Here is an 18,292-nt window from a genome sequence, read left to right as displayed (position 1 = left end):
ATTTGAAGATCTTGTTTATGCTAGTTTTAGAGTTTAGCTTGGGTATTTCCCGGTAAATTATACTGTCAAAAGTCGTTAAATAATGACTCAAGGTTTGGATGAACGAATATTTTTATTGGGGTTTGGTTGACTTTTAAGTCGACGTTTAAAGGACCAGGAATTAAGGTTCTTTCTTTTCTTTGTAGATTCTCAATTATTCAGTGGATGGCGACAAAATTCTGTCGGGACACGGTTGTAAGTTGTAACCAAACTTTTTAAAACTTTTTTGGATGTTAATAATAATTTATAATCTTATCACGCGTAGTCAATAATCCCACCTTTCGTCCTATTATTTTTCATTGGACCTCCTTAAATAAAAAGAAAAAAACTTTGTTAATTTTTTTTGAATTTTAAATTGACGTTTTAGGATTTTTGATTGGAATAAGGATACGAGTTGATTGATGTAAAACTTATTTGAAATGGTACTAAACGGTTTGATTTTTGTTAATTGGACGTTTAAACACCATAATTTAAACGCCATTTCACCGTTTGGAGCACCGACAGGGTAATAATGTTCGTTAAACACTCAACATGAACCTTAGAGAAGCAGGAATTTAACACTAGACATGAACCGTTTTGCCTTCAAATAAATATATACTTAACAAAAAATAGCAAAAGAATTTAAAAAATAATAATAAACAAGTTGCTTATATGAACAAGCTATAATTATTGTATATATATATACATAGATATATATTATATAGACCTATTGAATTATTGACTCATTGAACTACTGTTTTCGACACATAGCAAAGGGAGGCCCTGAAAAACTATATGTGACCACATAAAAATTGAAATGTGATTATTTGATGCACCCATTGGTGGCTAGTAAATGTTATGCACAGAAAGGAAAGCCCGTCTACAAACACCAGTCAATCTCGTATATCATCAACCTACAAAAAGCTTGAGATTAATTTGTATTTTACGCTTGATGGTCTCATGACAAGGGGCTGGGTTTGACCTAGTTTGATTATCTTAAGAGGCCCACTGCCATCTCATGGGAGCAGCCGTTCACCTTAAAAAAATTAGTATTTTACGCTAGTGAAAATCCCGACCACTGCCCCCCCTCCCCCCCCCCAAAAAAAAAAAAAAAAACTTTGTAATCACCCCTTTAAACTTTTGAAACCAACCCCATGAATTTTAGAAACGACCCCTAAGAAATGCCAAATTTGTAATTTAAATATCTTTTAATTTAAATTTAATAACCTCTAATTATCAATATAACTTATATAGTTATCAATATCCAAATGCTAACACCTTGACGGGCCATCGATAGAACCCATGAAAAAGATTTGGGCCCACGACTGTCTTCAGTTTCAGGTCATTGCAGTCGTTTAGCTTGCTGGGATGCTAGCAACAGTTTGAGTTCTCCATCCTGGCAGCAACTTTCTTGATACTATCCATGTACTTATTAAACTTAGCTATAGTTAGTTAATTACTTATGGTAAAGCCAACTATGAAATCTACAAAATGGAACAACATATTTCAACTCATGCTGTTGAAGTTGAAAATTAAACTACTAACAAACATCTTATTTATAAAAAATTTTCAAATTAAAATCACAAATTTGCCAAGTTATTACACAAACAGTACTTCAAAGTTTGACAAAAACAACATCAAGATAAGTTACTGGCAGATTTTCTTTAAGGTTTCTAATCTGTCCTCCACAACAAGGTTTATTATCATCTTAGAGAGGACACTTTCAAATTTTTTCCACAAATGCAATCTCTCTTCATCGCATATCACATCCTCAAGCTGCACCAATTTGGCCAGAGATTCTGGCAAATCTTTCAACCCCTCACAACCGCTGATATCAATCACTTGCAGGCTGCTTAGCTCGCCAATTTCTTCAGGCAGTGCAGTTAGATGTGAACAATCAGATACATCAAGTGAGCTCAGTTTACGGAGACTTCCTATTGATGCAGGTAGTTCTTTTAGTTTTGTGCAACAATGAAGCCTCAAGTATTCAAGTTCTGATAGATTCCTAAATTTATAGGAAGAGAATATAGTTCTTGACATTTGGTGATGATCAGATTCTGGAGCCGAGCAGAACGAAAAAGTTCTTCTGGCAGTATCTTCAGATCATAGCATAAATCGATTTCGAGATCTTTGAGGTTGTCCAACATATAAAGAGACTGAGTGGTAACACTACGAAGAGCATCACCTATCTTGCACATATAAAAGTTAAGTTTCTTTATAGTATTTAATGTGAAGATGACTTGAATCGATGATGAAACTGAAACATGTTCGAATCTGATTCTATGCAATGTGGATAAAGATCCTAAAACTTCAAGATTGTCTAGTTGAGTAGGATAAGCTCCGTAGCCTGTCACAATTAAAACCTTTAGTTGGCTCATTTTCTTAATGAACTCAGGCAGAGTGTAGTTTTCACTCCTTATATTCATTATCAATACTTCAACATTAGGCGCATTTAGATCATCATTCCAAGTAGAGCTGAATTCTCTATATGTAGTTAAAGATGGTGAGGTAATTGTTATTAAAGAGACAAGAGGATGCATATAGCTCTAAACAAGTTGGGTGTAAAGAATATAGAGTAGATTTAGTTGAGTATTCGTTAGGTAGTACATAACATTCTCCACAGCTATAAGTATAAAGTAAAAAGTTAAGAGTGACGTTCAATAAGCAACCAATTTTGAGTGCATAAGAGCATTCTCAGCCAACCCCTCATTTTATGTGAGGGGTGTTTTTATAATTTATAGAGTGATTCAGGTTGTGAGTGGAAAGTTTTTATATTTTAGAAAAATTGGTGATTTTTCTGTATATTTAAAAAGTTATCGTTCACCCCCTATAATTTTTTAATATATTTTGAAAGTAGTTGTGAGTGAAGGAAAGAGAAAAGGTAATGATAAAAGGTATAAAAAGTAATATTTAATTGAAATAGAGAGAGAAAATGTAGTGAGTTTTAGTGTAATTTTTGGTTTAGGGATAGGGGGATGGGATGAGAATGCTCTAACTACTAGAACCACATAGCCATATATATATAATATTCATTAAAAAATCCAAAATGATTTATAATGAAGTGGCGGGTAAGCGGGCAATAAGCCGCGTCGCAACCCCTACACAACCGCCTCGCTCTTTCTCTCTCACGCTATCTGACTAGCATAATGTACTTCGAATTTGATTTTGTTATTTATTTATCGTGCTCTACAAAGCATGTATGTAATGTAATAACTTGTAAACTGTAATCACACTTTTCTTACTTTCAATATTCTCTTCACTTTGTCTAACAACATTAAATTATCTTAGGATTTAACAAAGTTTTCTTTGTGTAAGCATAAAAAATATCTCGAACCTGTTGAAATAGATAAGATGCGTGCATCGACAGGTTGTTTCCACCATTTGGGAAAGTCATCGCGATGGATTTCCGTGAACAGTCGCCTTCGTTTTGCTTCAGGCTCTTGTCTGTTCATGTAGATGGCCAACTCTCTAAGCAAATCATGCTTCATCACACGAAACTCACTACAATGGCCTTCAATATCAGCTACATCTTTCCTATAACATTAGATTTTGGTTAGTTGATCAATGGTACAATAAAAACCTTTTTCAGAATACGGAGTACCTGATTGGAACAAGATTGATGAGATTTCTCGATGAGAGCTCATTAAGGTTCACACTGGCATTCGTCCCCTCATCATCAAGATCGTACAACTCCACCTGCATATCCATTAAAGCTGAACCCGCAATCTGATCATCCTCAGGAAACAAACCTAAGTCCAAGAAACAATTTTATGCAACTCATCCAATGCATCGATACTGGTCTGGAGACAATCCAATAATTTTTCATGTGATTCTAATATCGATTGACCTTCAGACCATTTGTTGTCATGGGATCTCCATATGACTAAAGATTGACCGCGTAGTGATCTACCAACAACTTCTAGGGCTAATGGAAGTCCACTGCAGACTTTGACCATCTGAATCCACAAGCACCAAGAAAACCGCATGAGAATGTTACCATTTTAATTTTGAGAAAAAAAAACATGTTATTCATCTACCTTGTTGATGATATCATCTGGCACATTAACATGACTTTGGCCACTTGCAAACGCGTGATAGCGGAAAAGATTCATTGCATCTTCATCATTCAAAATCTTCAATTCGTAGGTGGAGTTAAACTCTGGAAATTTGTACCTCGATGTGACCAGAATTTTGTATCCTGGTATTTGGAATTTAAGATCCCAAATAACAGATTCAGACCAGACATCATCTAGGACCAGCAGCACTTTATCTGATCCCCCTTTGTTTAATTAGGTTCTCGATTTGATTCTTGGCGTCTTCTTCACTTCTAAATTCATTGTTATTTATGCGATAATGGTCATGTAGGGTCTGGCCAATGCTTTTTAGACTGGTCTCTTTGGAGACAGTAACATAGATGATATTGTCACCAAACACGCCTGTCAATATACAAGCAATTAAGATCCATGAAACCCATGTTGCAACCCAGAAGTTAACCATCTAAACTAGGGTGTTCAATGAAGAGAATTTCAAATATTCGACTAATTCGAATACTAATCGAATTTGTGTGGATTCGATTCGAATTCAATCAAAAAATATATATTTTATTTATAATTTTAAAGCCACCACAAGTTTGAGTTTTTATCAACAACAGATACAAATCTATGAAGTTAATAAACCATTCAAAATTCAGAGTTACATCATCCAATTTTTTACTCTTTAGAACTTAAAACTTCTAGAATTTTTTGTATGTATGTGTGTGTGATAAAAATAAAATGCAGTATCTTAATTCAAATTTCGAATCGAACTGAAAATCACCAATTTGTATTCAATTGCCGAAATCAAATTGAGTTCAAAGTTTTGAAAATCGAATTCAAACCTTGAAACTTAATTATGATTTGAATCGAATTTCGAGTTTTTCTAGTCCAGTTCCGATTTTGAACACCCATAATCTAAACAACAAAAAGAATTGTGGGTACCTTTGATTTCATCATGACAAAGCTTCTTGGCCAAAGTAGTCTTGCCAAAACCTCCATGGCCCAAAACCACCAACACCCGAGTTTCATCCTCAAGCAGCCTACGCTTCAAGTTTATGAGATGCTGATCCAAACCAACAGTGAACTCTGGGGGATCTGTAACTCTGCATATACCCGATGACCTGCCTCGGGCATTTAAAGCATTAACTCCAGCTAATGTCGCCGTGGACGCTTTTATATGAAAGAACCGCAAGAGCTCCTTGTCCAAATTAATCAACTGTCTTGCGTAGTAGTATTTCATTATTAAATTCCAACTCTTAGTCCTCGAGCACTTGACAACGAGCTTATTCCCATCGTCTAATAAGCGGTGGAGTATTGTCCTCTCTTGAAGAGGACGATTCGACAGTGTGTTAATATCAGCGCATGCTGGTTCAATCTGTTCCAAGGTTGTTTTAAGGCGTGTGAGTAGTTTTTTGAACGCGAGGGTTTGTTTAATCGTGCTTATGACAAGTTTCAGCAATTGACCAAAGGCAGCACCTAGAGCTGCTCCTCCAACCTCAAGTACATTTCTATATTGTCGCACAAATCAGTTTGTTAGTTAATTAGGCAAATATTTTTATTAAGGTTAGGTTGACTTATTAAGTCAACGGTGACACGACCAGGAAGGGTGAAGAAACACTAATCGACCCCAGGCAGATTACGGATAATCTGGGGGTTAAATAGATGTTTCCCACGAGGGGTTAGGTCTGGCAAAGATGGTTCTTCTGATGACCTGCAAAACAGACACCGTGAGCTCGTCACTGAGAAGGGGGGTACCTCCTTGTGACCACCCTCCGGCGTGAGAATCAGACTAGATTGCTCTTGAATATAAGTGTATATTAAGAGATTGCTAGTGAAGATAAGATAATATATGGAGATATCAGATAATGTAATGTGTCCATACCATTCCAAGGTGTTGGAGTATTTATAGCCGAAGGTAGGTTTCCAAGAAGGTACAGCCGGCTGAATAGTATTCCTGTTCTGCCAACTGTGGGCTACGCACATACCATGCTGGTGGTTGGTGGATAGGCAGCGGCTGATAGTGACCAGGCCGGCTGTGTACTATTCATTTTCCACCAACTGCAGGCTATGCACGTGTTACGACAGGTTGGTGAGTAGGCAGCGGCTGATAGTGACATTAAGTAATAGAGCATGCTGCTTGTTGTACTGTTGTCAGTGAGCTGTCGCAGCTTTGGTCAGATCTTTTGTCCATACCTCGTCAGGTACAGTACAAAAGATCCTCCAGTAGCGTACGGACTGGCTCATTTGGGCGGGAGTTTTCCCGGCTTTGTACGGGAATGTTCCCGGCTTTGCTCACTCCTTCTTCAGGTGACATTACTGAATTATTTAAGAGTTAAGTGCCTTGTGCGTGTAGCCTTGCTGCGCGGGTAGCCTTCCCTAATGGATAGTATCCGTTGCTGCGGGAACAGGCGGAGTACGTCGACCATTGGGAGGCTTTTCCTGCGGGAACAGCTTGCGTACTGCGCGTAAGGACGTCACGTCTCTGATCATGGTGGGTCCTGCAGATCCAGTTGGTTTCTGCGCAGACGTCTCTCTTCAAGGTGTCTTGCGAGTTTAGCCTTTGCGCAGACGTCCCTGTTGAATGTGAGTCTTGCGGGTTCAACTGCGCAGACGTCCCTCTTTGAGGTGAGTCTTGCGGGTCCAACTGGGCTCTGCTGGGACCTACCTCTTCAAAGGGTCTTAGTAATGTCCCTCAATTATTGTTGGAACAAAATGTCAAAATCTCAAAGAGTAAACGATTTTATTCATCAATTATAATCAAATTTACAAAAGTGTTTGATACATCTTCTCAACAATCTCAGTTAAAATCTTAAATCAAAAACTGTATATATACTATGATGAAATCTAACCTGCAACAACGTGTAGCAGATCTATAAACAGAAGATGAAGAAATCCATCAGATTGTGAATTCTTTATATTAAGAAATATAAGTTCCAACTTTTAGTCCTTCTAATATTGGCTTGACTTTCCATCCGGTCCCTCCTATTTTGCAGCAAAACCCTTCCCAGCTAAAACTTGACACTTTGCTTCCTCCAGGATGTATGAGCTTGTCACATGCCATCCAAACATGAAAATACAAAAATACCCAAAGAATAAATCACTAAACATATTATACGATTTTTTTCTTAAAATAGTACTTTTAATATAAAAGAAATGGTTTTCAGGTACCTGACAATGAAGCCACTACACCATTTTTCTTTTTTCATAACCCCCTTGTTGACACGACATACACGTGTCGCATAACGTCTCATAAGAGGGCTTATGACTACGCATAGTCTTAAATGAAAGAAAAGATCGTAACCGATTTATTAGCATCAGTCCACATAATCAACATCTAGACTTAATTAAAATCTATATCTATAATAATATAAAACTACATGTTTTAACACTAGTCTCTCCCAAGTTCCTCATAATTTTTTTTAAAATTATTATTATTATTGTTATTAAATACATAATTTTAATAACGGCTAATTTAATACATATTATTTGCAATTTTCTTTTATCTTTTCAGCAACCGCGAAAGGCGTCTGTAACCCCCACTGGTCCAAATAAAGTCTCTGCATCAAACAACACTCGTTCTGTTGCTGCTAAAAAAGAACCGTGTGCTGAGTTCTCCACTCAATTATTGGCTCCAGCTGACACACATACTGTGGATAATAGCAAGTATATTTTCTCTAATTGAATTAAAAATAGCATAGAAGAGTCTTTATTAAATATTTTACACTATACATTACTTGCAGGAATCTGCAAAGAGAATCTGCATCTGCAATATCTGATGCTGCAGAAGATCATGGTTCAAATCTAATATTCGAGTCTGAAAATAAGGTTGTGGATGATGTTCAAACGTCCCTGGGCGACTGGGGTAATGCACAAATGGACCAACAGGTGAAAAGTGAAAGCCTTACTATTTTGGTGTTTATTCTTAGCATGTAAATCTGAATTGTATTATTATTTTAAAAACAACCTACAGGTTATCCCCTTAACTCAGACACAACTGGATGAGGCTATGAAGCCAGCACGGTTCAATACTACTATCAATAAGACACATGTAACATCTATAGGCGATCATATCACATTGGTTAGTGAACCTGTTTTGTCATCTACATCAATCTTGACAAAGGGAAAGCCAATTTCATCATCTTCAAGCCCAGTCAACTCTCTACTTGCGGGTGAAAAAATTCAGTTTGGTAAGAATATGTTAAAATACTGTATTGAGTTCATATTTCTGATGATGTCTCATGAACAGGGGCGGTTACTTCCCCAACAGTACTTCCTCCCAGTACACGTGTTGCTTCACATGGGATTGGGGTTCCCGGGTTATTCCGTCCTGACGTGACTCAAAATACTCAAAATGCTTTAAAAACAGAGAATGACTGTGTTACTGAAGTTGAAGATGTTGTTTCAGCTGTGGATGTGGCCGCCATTGATACAAATGAGATAATTGGAAACGGGTTGGGGACTGTTTCTGTTTCAGACCCAAAAGGTGAGAATCAAATAAATTTTATTACTTTTTTATTATTTTATTCATCTATTTATTGAATTTAATCTGTTGATACTTGAAATGTTTTGTAGATCAACAATCTGGAAGTCAATCTAAGCCGGAAGAATCACTTAGTGTATCACTTCCTGCTGATCTGTCGGTTGAAACCACACCGATATCGTTGTGGACCCCACTCCCGAGTCCACAAGGCTCATCACCCCAAATGTTATCTCATTTCCCTGGGCCCACACCTTCTCACTTTCCGTTCTATGATATGAACCACCCCATGATGAGTGGTCCGGTCTATGCATTTGGCCCACATGACAAATCTGATGGGCCCAATTCACAAGCCCAAAAACCCACCGGGCCAGGTTCAAGGCATATTGGTGCATGGCAAAACCATTCCGGCATGGACTCATTCTATGGTCCTGCTGGATTCACAGGGCAGTTCATTGCTCCACCTGGAGGTCTTCCTGTTGTCCAAGCTCCACCACATATGGTGGTTTATAACCATTATGCACCTGTCGGTCAGTTCGGGCAGGTGGGTTTGAGCTTTATGGGTGCTACATATATCCCGTCTGGCAAACAACCGGATTGGAAGCATGATGCGACTTCTAGTAGAGGTGAAGAGGACATGAGTTCCATGAATATGGCTTCCATGCCTCGTAACCCAACTAACATGCAGCCGCCAAGCCAGCATCTTGGCCTGGGCTCACCCTTAATGCCCATGGGTCCACCGTTGACCATGTTCGATGTGCCTCCATTTCAGGTAACTGTTTGGGCTCTTCTAATAGTTAGTTATTTGCTGCTTATTTAACCCAACTTTAAATATTATAATTACAAAAATGAATGAATTTTAGTTGATGACCATTTTACCCCTATATATATGGTTTTTAACTTGCTAATTCTTTCTTAATTATTATTATTATTATATATTATATATTGAGTAGAAAGGTGCCAAAAACATTTTATAAAATGAGAGTTTTGTTTAAATACTTTAGGTAGACAATTATTTATTTATAAACGCAGTAAAAAACAATAAGCATTTTTCAGAACGGGTAAATATGAAGTTTTTGAAAATTAGCGGTAAAATTGTCATTTCTTTAACCGTTTTTTTGTTGAAATGTGTATTTTTAGTATTTTAAGTAGTTTTAAAGGGCATACATAATATTTATGTTTCTGTTGGTATATGAGAGGCATATATGAAGTTCACTTGTTTCTATAAATACTGAATGAACTTATTCAAATATGACCAGACCGCGCCAGACATGACGGTCCAAGCTCGGTGGTCTCAGGTACCCGCATCACCGCTTCATCCGGTCCCTATGTCACTGTCCTTACAGCAACAAACTGAAGCCATAACCGGACCTTCCCAGTTTAGCAGCCATGTAGGGCACTCAGTTGATCAGTCAACATTTCCTCCCAATAGATTATCCGAACCTCAACCTTCAAACCCTTCTCTGGTGTACCCGGTTGTTAGAGACTCAACCATCACCCATTTCCCAGACGAGTTCGGGTTGGTTGACTCATCCGGGCCACCCTCTTCCGTCACATCAGCTCTGGTTACCGTCAGTCACATCTCTTCAGGAACCATAAAGAACAACAATAATAGTGGCGGAGGTGTTGAGTTCAAGAATCAACCCCAACCGGTGAAAACCTCGTCTTCTCAACATTACAATAATAACCATGCTGGCGGTTACGGGTATCAAAGAGGCGGTTTAGGCGTGTCTCCAAAGAACAAACCCGTTGGCGGCCAGTGGGCTCACCGTAGGCCCGGGTTTCATGGAAGATACCACCACCAACAATCCATGGGGACAGATAAAGGTTTCCCGTCTTCGACGAAAGTAAAACAGATTTATGTTGCAAAACAGCCGGGGCCAGGTGGGTCTGGGTCGGGTTCGGGTTCTACAATGGGTTGAGGTTTTTGTGTTTTGTTTTGAGGTTTGATTGAATAGTTATTTATGTAGAAGGTTTTAGAACAATTATGGGGTTGGAAATTAGCAAGGGAAGAGAAGAATTTAGAATGTTATGTTTTTTGTTTATTGGTTGGTGTTGATGTATTGATGTTTGATTTACTTGTTTTTCAAGGTGTAATAAAACTGAACCCAATACAACTAATATTTCACACATGACTTGTTTAGATTATACACAACTTGTTACTTCATTTACAAAACACACATATGTGACTATCAACAACTACTTAAAAAAACCCATCTTTTTAATGAAAACACAATTCAGAAAACAACAAAATCTCATTCACATTTAAGAAAAACACAGCGCCACCGATCGATTGTGACTAGCAGCGAAGAAAGTTGATCGATTGTGACTAGCAGCGAAGAAAGTAGCACTGGTGAGTTGTCTAACTCCGCCGCTTCAATCTTACTTTATCCATTTTCTTTCTTGTTCCTTTCTCTCCCTTTGAACTCTTGTTAAGACATCACTATTGTGACAATGTTATGGAAGGGGATAAGTTAACCAAAAGTATTGCCTTGTCAAAACCAATGATTAGTTAATCAAAGGTATAATTACGTCAATGTCATGTAAGTAGTGGGATGTCACTAACTAAACCATCAAACATGTGTAATGATTTAACTAACCCACCAAATTATTAATTTAGCGTGCGTTTGACACGAAGGAACGAAAGGTGAAATGGAATAGATCATTCCAAAAGAATGAAATTAAACATGCTTGATTGTCATGAATTATTATTATATTATCCATATTATTATTTTAAATTTGCTGAATTAACACTTTATAACACGCATACGGTATTCAACGTTTTTGTGATTGTTTTTATTCGGTTTAACAATGTCGCCGCAATGCGTGGATCTATTAATATTCGTATTATTATTAATATAATTTATTATTGTTAATAATAGTATAAATAATAATAATAAAGTGATGAATCACTCTATTCCTACACGGTAATCAAACAATATAATTGAATGTTAATGATCAATTTCATTCATTTGTCCATTCAATTACTCCGTCCATTCCATTCACCCATTCATTTCGTTAATTTATACCAAACAAACAATGTTTTTTTAAAGATAAAAAAGTTGGTGGAAAGCTGATTGGCCGTAAAAATAAAGGCCCCTCACTATGATGACATGGAGGTGGTTGCACCCACTCACAACACTCAACTTTAGACTATGCGTTGTGGCAAGCGAGCGACCGGCTTCAGAGAGTGGCGCGAGCCACGTCGGCCACGAACACCACAACACCCTCGCTTCACCGCTCGTCGCGACCTCGGTCGAGCGTGCTCGCTTGGGCTAAAGGAAGAAAATTGATGGGTTGGCTCGCGAATGGATGAATTCAGCGGACGCGAACGACAATGGGGTGAATTCACCGGTGTCGCGGTCAACAAGGGTTGAAGGGTTGGATCCAGTCAGCGCCATGCAACACAATATGTTTGAATGAATTAACACGTCGGCTTCAACGACAACACACAGCTAATAATACTAGTAGGCTTAGTTGAATCAACAAAACGGCCATATTAAAATACCTATAAATAATAAGCTCATCTCTAAACCACCCATAAATCTAAAAAGATCGCTAAATTCTTCTAAGGTTATTCATGATGGTGTTTATTTTTTTTGGACATTAAGTCTACATGATTCTATTAGATATTTTAATATAATTTGATTTATTTTTCAACCAATGTAAATTTTAATATACATTAAATAAGTTAAGAGGTGTGAGGTTATGATGCTAGGGATGAAACTCCTAACCATTTAACCAACAGGAGTTCGTGGGCAACGACCCCTAACTACAGTCGAAAATTTATTTTGATCATTATTGCTATGTTGAAAGTTCATTAAAAAATGAAATTTTGGATTTTGTTAATATTATAAGTCAAATATAGACGAGTTTTAATGAAAATTCAAAATTCAAAATGGTAATAGCCTTTGGCACATACCAACCCTAATCCACAAATGTGATTTCCTGACAAATTCGTACGCTCTTTAATCTGGTTCATGAAACTCACAATCAAAATCATATTACGATTTTGACTCGTCTGAGTTTATCTGGCTGAATATTTGAAGAATCATCAAATAATTTCAATTTAAAAGTACATACGACTCTTACATGATTCAAGTTATCCGTTTGAAAATTGCGTGACAGATTAGTGTAAAGACATGAATAATATGGGGCTCTTCAAAGTTACTATCATAATCATTCGTTGACCATAGTATGTTAGATTATTATTAGCACTGCCGCCTCACTACCGCCAACCATTATTAACAATCATTAGACCATTAATCTCATCTTTTAATCTTTTATTATTATCATTTTAAGTGGGAGGATGAGGCTAGGAATATACTTCCAAAGCTTGAGGAGCCAACTAGGCAATTTCCTGCACAAAAGTAATCAAGTCTGTACAGTTGATATCGTAAATATATCAGTGGTATATCGGTTATCGGTCCATTGACGATATATAAGTCAGAATATCGGTTTAGAATATCGGTATTGATAATATCAACGATATTGACAGATATTTGACCGATATTGGACCGATATTTGACCGATATATCACCGATATTCCCGATATCAGTGTTTTAATTCTTAATTATCAACTTTTAGTGTTCAATGTTATTGTTTTAAGTCTTAATTAATTCTTATTTGCTACGATTGTTAGTGTTTTGCAATTTGCAAAAGGTTAATTTGTTAATGGTAGGAGACGTATTGAATTATTAGTGTTGTATTGCTATATATATATGAATTTTACATGATATTAAAATTACCGATATCCCATCGATATCTCACTGCGATAACCGATCCGATATCTGATATTTTTCCGCATTAACTGCTTAACTAAGTAGGCATGTAAATGAACGGAATGTTTATGAACTGTTCGATGAGAAGTTCGTTTATTTAATAAATAATTAAATAAACGAACATAAACAAACTTTTTTATATTTATTTAAGTAAACTAAAGAACATGAACACACGTTTTGTTTTTTAATTCCCGAGCGTCCATTTATGTTTGTTTATTTATAGTCGTTTATGTTCATATTAATTTTAATAAATACTTAAGTAGTTATGTTTTTATATATACAAATATAAAGGGGGCAATGAAGGTCTTGTGCTAGGCCTTATGCAAAGGTTGTCAGTTTGAATCCCGACCCCAACCGGGTTTTCGTGTCACCGTGTGTTACACTAGAGAGTTATACTCTTATGGTGGCACAACGACTGTCAAGTGGCAGTCGGCGATATGGTTTCCCGGGGGAATGCCCAAGCCAAACTTTGAAAGCCAGCGTAGGCCCGGTTAAAACAACATAGTCTGGCCAGAGTGGGACAACGGGGCTCTCCAAATTTAGAAAGTGCGATAGTCTAAATACAAAAAAGTTGCCGTTATAAATAGAGGGGGGGGGGGGTTGTTTAAATCATATGGTATATACGTGTGCTTGTGTGTATTAAAGGGGGCTCATACTTGGTTATGTTTGGTAAGTTATGCTTATTTGTGCTCATGTGTGTTTGTTCTATTATATTCGTTTAAGTTTGTTTTTGTTCATTAACGTTTGTGAATTGTTTGTTTAGGTTTTAAACGAACGAGCATGAACGAACACGATCACGCCCGTATTATTGAACGAACATGAACACAAAATTTTGTTCGATTATATGTTTGTGTTTACGTCAGTGTTCGGTTAAAGTTGAATGAACAGAAACATACCCGGGTTTATATTCGCTCGGTTTGTTTACAAACCTATGATTAACTCATGGATTTCACATTTTAAACTATTTGGAAGTTGGTTTCACAGCCAATAAAAGTGGTAGGGCTGCAAGAGGCTGGTGAATCTTTTAAATTTGAGAGTTTAGTTCTTTTATACCGACCATGTAATCTTATACATGAAGAGCATCCACCCACCCAAAAAAAAGTGAACTAATCGTATTGAAAATGTGCGTTGGTTTTTGTTAATTATAACTAACATCTTTTGGTTGCTGTTGGTTTCAACTAACGAATTGGCTGATAAAGATCCATCTTTTATCATATTTGTTCCCAACGGTCCGCGACTAACATAATTCTAACGCCGTTAGTTGAAAGTCGCCGAAGAAACACTTTTTCCCCAGAAAACTCACATTTTTTCTCGGAAAACTCAACATTTTCGTCCCAAACATCTTTGTAACCTTATATAGGATCTTTTTTCAAGCAAAAGCCCCCAATTATTGAGTTTGCCGGAACCCTAGAACCATCATCGGAATCCGTTCGTGGCACTCAAGTGGTGGTGGTGAGTAAGTTGATGGTGACGGTGATGTTTAGGTTGAGTTTTGTAGCAAAAAAATGTGACTTTCAGGCCAAAAACATTTTTCCGGCGACCTACAAGTAACGACGTTAGGATTCTGTTAGTCACAGACCGTTGGGAACAAATACGTTTAAAGATGAGACCGTTAGCAGCCAACTAGTATGACTAAAATATGATAGTTGAGATTAATAAAAAACAACACATCTATTGAAAATCAATCTTTGCAAGTGTTAAGCTATATTATGTTTTCTTTTCCTAGAAAAGACTTAAAAGATCCCTCACATACACAAACCTATTGCTTAATTGACGCATAACACGATTAAAATGAGTCGCGTATTATATAAGTGTTTTTATAGAGAACTCTTTAGTTGCTATATTAGGAGGTCATTATGTAAACATGTATAGTTAGTAATGGATGAAACTACATGGTTTGTATCTGTAACATTTCGGGTTTTCCGTTCTTGTTTTGTAATCTTTACCCGACGCGGTTCGTAGGCGGGTAAATTATCAATAAAGGATTTCATTTGTTTATTTATTTTTTTTATATATAATTATTTAACTATCCAAAATATACAAATATAACCCTTAACTAAACATTGGATCTCCTTTGTACCCTTAGCTAAATAGAAGGACCAAACTGCAATTACCATTCAAAATTATATCAACCTTCTTCTTCTTCTTCTTCTTCTTCTCATCCCATTCCCCCACGTATGGCAACTCGCGTTCTTTGTCCCCAATCGCGGAATTGGTTGTATGAAAATGATTCTCCGCCCAATTTCGATTCCACCGACACCTTAAACTTGGAAAACGCTTAACAAATGACAGCTAATTAACCAAAAAAATAAACCGCGGCTAACCTAGACTCTAAAACACTATAAATACACGTCTAGAATTCAATTAAACTCGCTCACACCTTTCTCTCAATCTTGTGACACTAATCCCTAAGCTAATTACATTTTCGAAGCCATCAAGAACCAGTTCTGTTATCAAGAATCGGCCGTGACCCGTTTTGCTCGATAACCCTCATTTCATAACTGTTAACGGTAATCATTATATGCATTATATTCGTTTTTAGTTGATAATCAATAACCCTAAATCAATTTGAACAAACAACAAACAAATCAACAGATTCAAGATTTTAGGGTTTATGGTTGGTTTGGGGATGTATATTCCATTCTGTATTTAATTGTTTGGACCTGCTCTAAATCGCAAACTGAAGCACCAGCCATCATAAGTGGATAAAACTCTGAACGGTCCAGGGCGCGGGATCTAACCCCTGGACCCGTTTTCTTTTTTATTTATTTATTTGAAGCTTTTAAATCGACCTTTGGTATGTATATTGTATGCATAACACTAAATAATCATTAGTGTAACGAAACCGAACCCTAAAGTCATATTTTTTAGCGCAAACCTTCATTTATCGATTTATTGATAACATATATGTATGTATATAATATATGTATATATAATTATATAGGAGTTCACAATATATATAACAAAATGTGATTCCTTCTAAACCAATTATATATTTTATATGTAAGCTCACTATATATATTTCGTTAATATACACGATTATACATAATATTTGTCATCTATCAATATTCCACTAAAATTTATAATAATAATAATGATAAATAATAATAAATATGATAATAATAATAATAATGATAATAATAATAGTAATGATAATATTAAATAATAAATAACCATTATAATAATAATTTAAAACCTTAAAAGACGCCAAATCTTTCAAAACGATTAAATCACAATAATGACGTTGAAACTAATAATATCCCACCAAACTCAAATCGTTATATTAATTCCTTTCCTCATTTATTAATTACACTATTGTTAACATTAGGTCCTTTTGTTGATGCATTTCAAGGAGCTTGACCGTTTTATCTTAACTCTTATCGTCACTCTTATCTTCTTTAATCTACTCGATAAAGTAAGTAATTCACATCTCCTTTTTATCGTTTTATATTTTGGGGGCGCTATGCGTTAATTCAATTTTTCACTACAATTCCACTATTTGCGTTATATGATATTGTTTAATTAGTTATACTTGCAAATGTGACTATGTGTTTATTTTTATGTTTTGGTGGTTGGTGTCTCATCCTCGTCCTCATCTTCATCCTCATTAGTATGATCATATACCGTCGGAGTAGCTCGTTATCCATGGGATTCGAGTGAAAAGCCAACTTTTTATATTATTGTTATATTGTTGTTATGCTAATTGTAGTATTTCATATTATCGCAAGGAATTGTCATTTTTATATTATATGTATTCAAAACCGTAATTACTTGCTCAACGTTATGTTGACAAACTATGTATTTTCCCGCATGGCGCAGGTAGCTATATTGGATGAAGAATAAAGGGATTAAAGAATAGTTGGACCTTAGGATGCATGATGAATAATGATGAACTTTATTTCTATTATTTTTAGTTGTAATTTCTTTTGAAACAATGTTTGTGCTTTACGTGTTTGGATTATATGAAATAAATAATTTAGATATTGACACGTGTATTTACTTAGTGTCTTTTGAGCTATGATACAATTATGTCGCGCCCCGGCATATTCCGTCGTAGGTTGGGGTGTGACAGTATCTGTAGATATACGTTGTCTATACCTAACGTAAAAAACCGTGTTGTTCAACTAATTCAAGATTGTGTTTAGGGTTTCATCTTTCTTGTTCTTGATTGAATGGTTGAATCGTGCTCTACAGGTCCTATAGTTTTCTTGGGAGATTGACCGCCTCGAATATGTCGCTACAAAGAAATTAATATTATGCACTAATTTTATTAATCACTAAAGCCGGACTATATCGTTTTGAGTCGTCGCCATGGGGTGCTGAGACTCCTAAATTAATCATTGGCTACCTGAGACCCTCCTTTGCATTCTTTCTCTTACACACACTCTCTCTCTCTTGAACACGATTCACTTCTGTAACGAATTTCATCACTACGAATCTAGAAGAAAAGTTGAGGGGTGGCGCACACTGTTTTTTTTTTGTTCATGGGTAGAGGATACATAGAACGAAGAAGAAAAAAAATTTTCATTAAAAATGTTTTTAGCCAATAAAGTTTGAGGGGTAGCGCATGCTACCCCTCAAACTATGCTAGATCCGCTCTTGCCACCCACAGGTCCCACAACCAATTTTCACCGCCTAAAGCCACCATTATCCGCCTCTAGCACCGTGTGCAAATCCCCGCTTGCAATCTTCAAGAAGTAAGTTACCCATCTTTTTATTGAGTTTTAACCTAAATTATTGTTTTTTTATTGTTAATCCAAACTAATTGTAGGAATAATCTAGTTGATTGAGTTTTCAAGCACTCTATAACTTGTCCCGACGACATCTCATATCCATAGCTAAAAGTTAGTGACTCTTAAAGAAATTTGGAGGTATGATTATAATTTTGTTTAATTAATTAATTTCATGTCTTTAAAGAATTTTTTCACCCTATAGCGACGACATGTGGCTACTAAAGATTGGAAATTTATTTTATTAAATAT

General features: G+C 36.3%; 1 protein-coding gene and 1 pseudogene across 1 annotated transcript; one reads left to right on the top strand and one right to left on the bottom strand.

Annotated features, from left to right (window-relative positions):
• Positions 1–1,586: 1,586 nt before the first annotated feature.
• Positions 1,587–7,303, bottom strand: LOC143628717 (putative disease resistance protein At5g66900; annotated as a pseudogene).
• Positions 7,304–8,247: 944 nt separating this feature from the next.
• Positions 8,248–10,612, top strand: LOC143628716 (uncharacterized). Its single transcript, XM_077098219.1, has 4 exons — positions 8,248–8,260; positions 8,299–8,535; positions 8,625–9,301; positions 9,789–10,612. Exons 1-4 carry the CDS (start codon positions 8,248–8,250, stop codon positions 10,449–10,451), a joined length of 1,590 nt encoding a protein of 529 aa, XP_076954334.1. The 3' UTR covers positions 10,452–10,612.
• Positions 10,613–18,292: the final 7,680 nt, after the last annotated feature.

Source organism: Bidens hawaiensis, unplaced genomic scaffold (genome assembly GCF_021521415.1).
Source record: "Bidens hawaiensis isolate Kalapana, Puna unplaced genomic scaffold, B.hawaiensis_p1.1 tig00005061_1, whole genome shotgun sequence".
In the NCBI taxonomy this organism is placed as follows: Eukaryota; Viridiplantae; Streptophyta; class Magnoliopsida; order Asterales; family Asteraceae; genus Bidens; species Bidens hawaiensis.
The sequence above is the reverse complement of the archived record's forward strand: the minus strand, read 5'-3'. Positions and strand labels throughout refer to the sequence as shown.